The 9,242-nt window shown below is 57.2% G+C and overlaps 1 protein-coding gene across 1 annotated transcript in view; it reads left to right on the top strand.

Moving 5' to 3' along the window:
* Nucleotides 1–9,242, top strand: part of AFAP1 (actin filament associated protein 1) — a 140,538-nt gene that overhangs the window by 78,787 nt on the left and 52,509 nt on the right. Inside the window, exons 7-8 of the mRNA XM_007956306.1 lie at nucleotides 562–643; nucleotides 5,467–5,616. Coding sequence (XP_007954497.1) covers nucleotides 562–643; nucleotides 5,467–5,616 — 232 coding nt within the window. The remainder of the gene's footprint in view (nucleotides 1–561; nucleotides 644–5,466; nucleotides 5,617–9,242) is intronic.

The raw sequence follows: 9,242 nt of genomic DNA, 5'->3' as shown, positions 1-9,242 counted from the left end.
TTTTTTTCTGAAGCCGTTTCAAATACCATGGCCCCTAAATCTTCTGCATAAGTCTTTGCCGCGTCTCTGTGGCTTGCAAACAGGTTCCTCGCTGGGGTCCCAGCATGGTTCTCAGTCCTTGCTGCTGGCTTCTGAGCCTTTGCAGGCCCACTGACCACTGACCCCGTTTCAGAGTCCCCGACTGGTGGGCCGTGCCATGCCGGCTCCTAGTCTCTGTGCCGCTGTGGGTGGGCACATTATCAGTGCCTGCTGTTTAGCGCTGTGGACTTGGCCCTGCCTACGCTGTCCCCATGCACTGTGGGACACAGCTGGTCGGCTCCTGCACCTTCCCCACGGTGGGTTCCAGGTGGGTTCCTGGCTGACTCTGGGCACGTGTCAGCTGACTCCAGGGGCCTGCCTTTCCTTTTAGGTGTTTTGGGTGCTCTCCCAGCCCGTCTCTGTGGCCGCCAAGCCTGCTTGTTGCCATGTTTTCTGTCACTTTGGGGATGACTTGTGGCCTGTGCCAACACTCCTCGGCCCACGTCACCTTGTCACAGCCGCTTCCTCCTTCTTCCCTGACAGAAGCTGTCTTCAGAGAGGCCGAGCTCCGATGGGGAGGGTGTTGCAGAAAATGGCACCTCTGTGTGCAACGGAAAAGAGCAAGGTGAGTGCTGTCTGGGCTGGGCGCTCGCCAACTGAAAGTGTAGTTAAAGATGGAGCAGTGGCTCTGCTAAGGCTGCTCCAGGGTGTGTCCCGGGTGCCGTGTCCTTCCTCAGGGGCCTTCTGTCTTCCTCTTTGGTCACATAAGCCCCACATGTCTTCACGTCTCATCGTCCCAACTGTCCGCTAGGTGCGTGTCTGTGTGTGCGACCGGCCCCCCGCTCGGTCTCCATCTGCACGTGTGCGGCCGGTCCCCCACTAGATGCGTGTCTGTGTGTGTGCGGCCAGTCTCCCACTAGGTGCGTGTCTGCGTGTCTGCGGCCGGTCCCCCGCTAGGTGCGTGTCTGTGTGTGCGCGGCCGGTCCCCTGCTAGGTGCACGTCTGTGTGTGTGCGGCCGGTCCCCCGCTAGGCACATGTCTGCTCCTGTGTAAATGGCTGAGTCACAGCAGGGAGGCCTCCCATAACATACCGTGGAGCAGGGTTTGCACGGGGCAGCAGCTGGCATCTTGCTTGGAGACCTTTAGCTGGGGGGCTGCCGCCTGCCCCCAGCCCGGCTCTGCCTCCGCTTGGCCTGGGGCAGGTCCTTTCCCTCTTTGATGAACCTCAGTTTCCATATCTTTATAATGAGATGCTGGACTTAGAGATTTCAAAGTTTTTTTTTTTTTTTTTTTTTTTTTTTTTTTTTTTTTAATTGTGATTTGGGTGAAGATTTACAGAGCAAATGCACTTTCCATGCAGCAGTTCACATATACTTTGTCTCATGTCATTGACCACAATTTCCCACAATGCAACAGCTCCCCTGTTGGACTCTTCCCAGTGTCCATCGCTGCACACACTCCTGCTCCCTGAGCTGTCTGCATAAGCAGCCCTTCCTTCTCCTATTCAAAGTCCTTTTTTTAAAGTCACCTTTGTTGGTGTTAGCTCCGTGCACTCAGCCACCACCTCTCGGCGCCCGGTCCGGGCCACCCCCATCTGTTGGGGATGCCCTGCTGTCATCACGGGGTCCTCACTGGCCAATCCTTTGGGAGTGGGTCACCAGGCCTCTCTTCCTGGCATAGTCTGGAAGCACCCCTGAAGCCTGGTCTGCGCCCCAGCAGCAGGCCAGCCTCTGACAGATGGGGGTTGCACGTGACGGGCACTGGCAGGGAATCGCATCCGGGTCTCCCCCAGAAGACGAGCACGCTGCCCCCGGACCCCCGCTGCCTCACAGCCAGCGTCATGGAGCCACGACCCCGGACCCCCACTGCCTCACAGCCAGCATCACGGAGCCACGACTCACGGCCATAGAAGTGGGGTCAGTTCCGTGGGTTGTGACAAATGCCCGCACGCAGGTAACTGCCGCCACAGTCAAGGTAGAGAGCGTTTCTGTCGTCCGGTGCCACCAGCTCAGCTGTGACTCACGGCCGCCCCACGTAACCGCCACCACAGCCAAGAACTCAGCAGCCCACGTGTAACTGATGAAGGGTGCCCGTTCCTGGGCCAGCCTCACAGCTGTCGCTCTGTAAGCCCCTCGTTGCAGCCACTGTCGGTCCGTCTCCTTGTCGGCCTTCCCCTTCCTGCTGACCCCCTTTCCCAGGCCTAACGTCCTTCTCCAGGGACCGCTCCCTCCTGACATGACCCGGGTCGGGGAGAAAGAGCCTCGCATCCTTTCTTCTAAGGCCCTGGAAGCCTCCAGCCTAGTTTCCATCTCAGGGCATCGACTGTGTTTAGACCCTTCTGTAAGTGGGGTCCGAGGGATCTGCCTTGTGCGGCCGGCCTGTCTCACTCAGCGTGGTGCGTTCACTCCACCGTCCATCCGTGTCGCAACATGTACCGGCCTCGTTTCTCCAGCTGGCTGACACCTGCTGTGTGGATGGACCACACTGTGTTTAACCATCATCAGTGGATGGCGGGGGGACTTTGTGACTGTCGTTCAAGTCCCCAAGGCTTGTGACCCCATCAGGGCTGCAGCCAGGTTCGGGATGTCCCCGAGGTGGGGGAAGGCTTGTTGGAGGAGTCCTGGGTCAGAGGATGGGCGTTGGTGGCACAGTGGAGGTCCTCAGGGTGCTTCCGTCCCATTGTCCCCGGGTGCAGAGCGTGGGCCACTCTGCAGTGACACTGTCCCTTCAGGCTCTGGCCTGTCGCCTCCAGCCCCAGCTCCTACATGAGACGGCCCTGTCGGGGGATGGAGGTGAAGGACACAGGGACAGAGGGACACTCCGGGCGCTGATTCCTGTCCCTGAAATTCTGCCTGCAGGGGCTCGAGCAAGAATTCGAATGGCTGGCCTGGGCGCCTGCAGGGTGCCTGCTGCAGGGTCCTGGGGGGCCGCTGCAGAGCCGCTGGGAGGGGGCTGCGGGGGTGAGGGGTGAGAGGATCCTGAGCTGGTGGGTGGAAGTCCTGTGGACGCTGCTCGCAACAGCCCTGGTCCTGCCCAATGTGGGCGCGTGAGAGAAGCCAGGACCTGTTTTCATGCATGCGCCTTGTGGATTTCATACACTGGTGTTCGAGCGGTGGCTGAGCCCAGGCAGGCTGATGGAACAGAACGGGCTGAGGCTCTGGGACTGGGCGGTGGCTCCGGACAGGGCTAACTCCACGAGTGTTTAAGCCACGGGCCGGAGAGGACCCGGTCACCCTCCCCCGTCTGATTCCCTGCCCCTCATCAGCTGGCTCTAGCTGCACCAGCCTTCTGTGCTGTCGCCTGGGGCGTCCGTAACCAAGGACCACCAGGAGGGGGTGTGTGAGAACAGTGCACTGTAAGAACAGAAGGTCACTGAGCATGTGTGCACCTGTGTGTGCACCTGTGTATGTGTGTGCACACGTGCACCTTTGTATGTGTCTGTCCCTGTGTACATGTGTGTGCGTATGTATACCTGTGTGTGCCTATGTGTGTACCTATATGTGCATGTGTGTACCTGTGTATATTGTGTGTACCCGTGTATATTGTGTGCATGTGTGTACCTGTGTGTATCGTGCATATTGCATGTGCATGTGTGTGCCCACGTATGTTGCATGTGTAAAGCTGTGTATATGTGTGTGTGCCTGTGTATATGTGTGCGTGTGTGTCCCAGACCAGGGGGTCAGCCCTGTTGAGTTCTTCTGGGCTCTGAGAGAGACTGTCGCTGCCGCTCTCGGGCATCCGGTGGCCCTGGGCATTCCTGGGCTGCAGCTGCAGCTGCAGTGTCACATGGTGTCCTGCCTGTCTCCCCGTCTCTGTCTTTTCTCCTCTTTATAACACACCACTCAGGGGACTTAGGACCCACCCTGCCCCTGTGGGACCTCGTGTTAACTTAGCTGATTCCCCTGCAAAGACCGTTTCCAAACCAGATCACACTCACAGGTACGGGGTCAGGACTTGAGCACAGCCTTCTAGGGACACCATTCAACCAACAGCACCTTCCTTCCAGTCTCGAACATGCCAGGTTCCTTCCAGGTGGGCCTCAGCTTCTGTCCTTCCTGCCTGGATGGCCTTCCTGCTGACGGCGGCACAGCTACCGGCTCACTGTTTTGCTCCCAGCTAAAGGCAGCCCCAGAGAGGCTTCCGCTGCAGAGTGGAGGCCACCCATGACACCCTGTGACCCTCTCCTACTGTGTGTGTATATGTATATGCGTGCACCTGTGTATATGTGTGTGCATGCGTGCACCTGTGTATATGTGTATGCATGCGTGTGTCTTCACCCTGCTCCAGGATGGAGGCCTCCTGCAGACGGCCTGTTTCCTCGTGTGACCCTCTTCCCTATTGTGCAGGCATGTGTGTACCTGTGTATGTGTGTGTAGCTGTGTATATGTGTGCATGTTGTACCTGTGTGTGTGCCTGTGTGTGTACCTATGTGCAGGTGTATGCCTGTATGTATTGTATGTACCCATGTGTATTTTATGTGCATGTGTGTATCTGTGTGTGTATAGCTGTTTATGTGTGTGCATGTTTGTACCTGTGTATGTGTATGTATGCCTATGTGTGTAGGTGTATGTCTGTGTATATTGTGTGTACTCATGTGTATTGTGTGTGTGTGTACCTGTGTGTGTCCGTGTTCCTGCATATGTATGTATCATGTACATTGCATGTGCATTTCTGTACCCATGTATTTTGTGTGTATACCTATGTATGTGGGTGTACCTGTGTATGTGGGTGTACCTGTGTATGTGTACTGAGTGCACGTGTATGGATGTGTGTGCCTGTGTTTGGGTGTATGACTGTGTGTGCATATGTGTACCTGTGTATGTTGTGTGTGCATGCCCATGTATATTGTGTGTCTGTGTGTGTACTGTGTGCATGTGTGTGGCTGTGTGTGCATGTGTGTGCATGTGTATATTGTGTGTGCATACCCATGTATATTGTGTGTCCGTGTGTACCTGTGTATGTGTGTGTATGCCTATGTGTGTAGGTGTATACCTGTGTATATTGTGTGTACTCATGTATATTGTGTGTCCGTGTGTACCTGTGTATGTGTGTGTGTCTGTGTATGTGTGTATGTGTGTGCCTGTGTGTGCATGTGTGTGCCTATGTGCTGTGTATGCATGCCCGTGTATATTGTGTGTCTGTGTGTACCTGTGTATGTGTGTGTGCCTGTATGCGTGTGCATGTGCGCCTGTATCTGTGTGTGTATGTGTGTACCTGGGTATGTGTGTGTGCCTGTATGTGTGTGCATGTGCGCCTGTATCTCTGTGTGTGTGTGTACCTGGGTATGTGTGTGCGTGTGCTAGCACGTGGCAGACATTCCATAAGCACCTGCTGAGGAAGAGGCCTGAGCTGTAACTCCGGGTCTGCATGGTCCTCGAGCGTGCTCCCCCACACGCTGACTGTGTCGCTCGTGGCTGATTGCGTTGTTTGTGTTGTTGGTCTTGACAGTTAAGAGGAAAAAGAGTTCAAAAGTGGAGGCCAGGGGCACAGTGTCCAAGGTCACGGGGAAGAAGATCACCAAGATCATCGGGCTGGGACGCAAGAAACCTTCTACCGGGGAGCAGACCTCGTCGGCCGAGGAGGATGTCCCCACCTGCGGTGAGCTCACCCCTGGGTCTCTGCACACGTGAACTGTGGGCCGTGTCAGCAGTTTGCATTGTGGTTGGTTGGTGGTGAAAGACTCTAGGGTTCGTGAAGATGCCCGAGGTTCTTTCAAGGGCAAAGCGTCTCTGTGGCCCCGTGAGTGCTCCCAGGCTCCCTTTGTTGTCCTATTTGGATGCCATCGAGTGGATTCCAACTCCTGGTGACCCCATGTGACAGAGTGGAGCCACCCCAGGGGCTTTCCTGAGCTGTAATGTTTACATGAGGAGTTGGCCAGGTCGGTCCTTCTGCAGAGCTGGTGGGTGGCTCTGAACCCCCGACCTTTTAGGTAGCAGCTGAGTGCTTAACCGTTTGTGCCACCTGCCCTCTTTGAACGCCCTTTCTGTGTTGTAAAAGCAGGACACACAGCCATGCCACTGCAGAGCCGGGAGGGAACTTAATGTTTGACAAAACATGTCTGGAACTAGGGTCCGTTCTTTCTCGTGGCTGCAGTGATACCGTTAAACCTCCCCAGATGTTACACGCCTCCCACTCGGGTTTCCCTTCAGTCAGCTGCCCATGGCACGCCTGCCCGGTGGCAGTTGTCGCCGTGAGAGAGGCTGCTCTAAGCACCAGCTGTGGTTGCGTCAGCCTGTTGCCCGGCTCTGCTTCAGCTTCAGTGGTAAATCCCCTGGTGCCTGGATGGCGGCCGAGCCATGGAGCGTGGTCACTGAAGGTGGAGACAGACCCAGCCCTCTGATCGGTGCCTGGTGCCGCTGCTGTTGGTCAGGAGTCAGCAGCAGGTCGTGCGTGTGTGTCTAGTCGGGACAGGGCCCTGCTCTCACGGAGCCTCGGTCCGGCCTGACGATGAGTGTTCAGCGAGCAGCCAGGCTTCTCAGAGCATGCAGGCTTCACAGGAGGACGAGGTTAGAAGCTGAGACGGGTGTTTACTTAAACCAGGAGAAGCCCTGGGTGGGGTGGGCCTGCATAGGTGGGGTCATCTCCCAGGGTTCCCACTGGAGTGGGAGAGCAGTGCCTGCTCTGAGTCTCAGGGTGAGCAGTGGGGTCCCCGACTCCCACACTGCTGCCTCCTCCCCCTCTATGTCCACAAGAACCCACACTCAGCCCCCACTGAAGACTGACTGTCTGCACTCATGAGGCACTGTGGCCAGCCCCGCTGCCAGGCCCGTGGACCCACAGTGGCCACTTAGGGATAGAAGCTCTCCAGCCTGCCAGAGTTCACATAGGAGTCTCCAGGGTCCCCGTGGGGTCTACACAGATCCCATGAGAGTCTCTAGCCTGTCAGCACCCCATGGGATCCCAGGATCCCCCTGGAGCCTGCAGCGTCCCCTTGGGGTCTGCCATGGTCCTATGGGGGTCTCTAGCCTGTCAGCATCCCTGTGGGATCTCCAGGGTCCCTATAGGGGTTTCCCCTCAAACTTGGTACCCAATGGACTTGACTCAGCTGCCATTACGAGAGTATCCCCTGTCCACAAAACTTAAAGCAGTTGTCCCATCCTCTGTGGGGCCAGGACAACGGGGTGGTGACCCCGCAGCTATCTGAGGGCAGCTGCCAAGTCTCAGGCGGGAGAAGCAGCTGGGCCATGCCTGGCAGCCACAGCTGAGTCGAGTCTCTGCAGCTGCTGCCCTCCGACTCCAGGGACAGGAAGCTCCGGGCCGGATGGGCCCAGGCAGCTGCTCGGTGCTCCCAGAGGCCCCAGGCAGCTGAGAGCTGAGTTCAAACCCGGCTCCTCCCTAAGGAGCAGCCTGGTCACTGTGCCGCTGCGGCACGGAGCCACCCCTGGCAGCACCTTGCTCAACTGCACGGTCCGGGAATGGCGCTGACGGCTGCCCACGTGCCTGGCCCTGCTGGTGTAAGAAACACCAGTGACGTGGCTTCCAGCAGCACGCGGGCCACTGCAGCACGCCCCGTGGGCCACAGGGTACGGCACACAGGTGAGGGCGGCCTGCTCAGCACACTCACTCCTAACAGAGTGGTCGGAGGTTGGCATCCACCCAGAGGTGGCTCGGAAAAAAGACCCGGTCACCTGCTTCTGACAGAGCAGCCATCAAAACCCTGTGGGGCACAGCTCTGTGGCACACACGGGGTCACGTCGAGTCAGGCAACTCCACGGCCACTTCCTACCATCAGGCTCCCCCAAAAAATCGGGGGCCCTTTCATCAAGGGGGCGGGGCTGCTTCGTACGAGTTCTGCAGTGTATGCGCTGTTACTGTCCACACGGCAAAGGTCGGGACGGAGGTGCTGGGCATCAGCCAGACCGGGACCGGCTATTGGCAGGACCGTGACCTCTGGTCCCCCAGTCCCCCACAGCACCCCTTGCTGCTTCTTAGGGGCCCCATCTTCTCTGGTTGTAATCCAGTGCTTGCTGAGGTCTCTCAGTGGTCCCGTCGGAGGAGACGCCCCTCAGGTGGTCACACTCAGAGAGACCTCGGCTCTGCCTAGCCACAGCCCAGCAGCATGTCTGAAGGAGAATCAATAAGTGGGCACGCAGACCTTGCTTCTAACAATAGCTTAGAATAGCTTAACCTGAGCTGCAGAGGTCCCAGTCCGAGATGGGGGGCAGCTGAGTGTCGGGGGGTTGCCCAGAAGGCTGCTTTCACAGCTCTAAGGAAGCCACCCCGCACACTCTGTGGCAGAAACCGCAGGCTGTGCTGAGAACCTGGAGCAGAAAGTGTCGGCCAGTTCAACCATGTTATGTGCGGGGTTCAGACTATCACTGCCCTATCAGCACTGCCCCTGAGACAGGCCACAGTGTGGCCATCACCTCACACGCATGTGAGGGCTGGACAACTAATAAGGAAGACCAAAGAAGAGGTGGTGGTTTTGAGCCGTGGTGCTGGCGGAGAATGCTGAAAGCAGCATGGACTGGTGAAAGAACTAACAGATCCGTCCTGGAGGAAGTGCAGCCGGAATGCTTCTTGGAAGCGAGAATGGCCAGACTTCATCTCACCTACTTTGGTCATGTTGTAAGAAGGGACCATTCCCTAGAGAAAGATATCCTGCTGGGTAAAGTGGAGTGTCAACAAAAGATGGGAAGGCGCTCAACAAGATGGACTGACACAGTGGCTACAACAATGGGCTCAGGTACATCAGTGACTATGAGGCCGGGGCAGGACGGGGCAGTGTTTCATTCTGTTGTCCACGGGGTCGCTGTGAGTCAGAGCCAACTTGATCGCACCTAACAACAACAACACTGGCTGCGGGAGGAGCTCTGTTGGCACAGTGGTTAACACATTCCAAGAGGCCAGCAGTTTGAACCCACCAGCTGCTCTACCACAGAAAGATAAGGCAGTCTGCCTCTATAAACATGATGGCCCTGGAGACCCTGTGGGCAGTTCCACTCTGTCCTCTAGGGGCGCTGTGGGTCGGAATCGACTCCACGGCAGTGGGTGTGGTCTGGGTTTTGCTTCTGTGAAGATTGACAGCCTTGGAAGCTCCATGGGGCAGTTCCACTCTGTCCTCTAGGGGCGCTGTGGGTCCGAATGGACTCCACAGCAGTGGGTGTGGTTTGGGCTTTGCTTCCGTGATGATTGACAGCCTTGGAGACCCTGTGGGCAGTTCCACTCTGTCCTCTAGGGGCGCTGTGGGTCTGAATGGACTCCACGGCAGTGGGTGTGGTTTG

The sequence above is a fragment of the Orycteropus afer genome, unplaced genomic scaffold (genome assembly GCF_000298275.1).
Source record: "Orycteropus afer afer isolate SDZICR_OR568_19922 unplaced genomic scaffold, OryAfe1.0 scaffold00605, whole genome shotgun sequence".
Taxonomy (NCBI): domain Eukaryota; kingdom Metazoa; phylum Chordata; class Mammalia; order Tubulidentata; family Orycteropodidae; genus Orycteropus; species Orycteropus afer.
The sequence above is the reverse complement of the archived record's forward strand: the minus strand, read 5'-3'. Positions and strand labels throughout refer to the sequence as shown.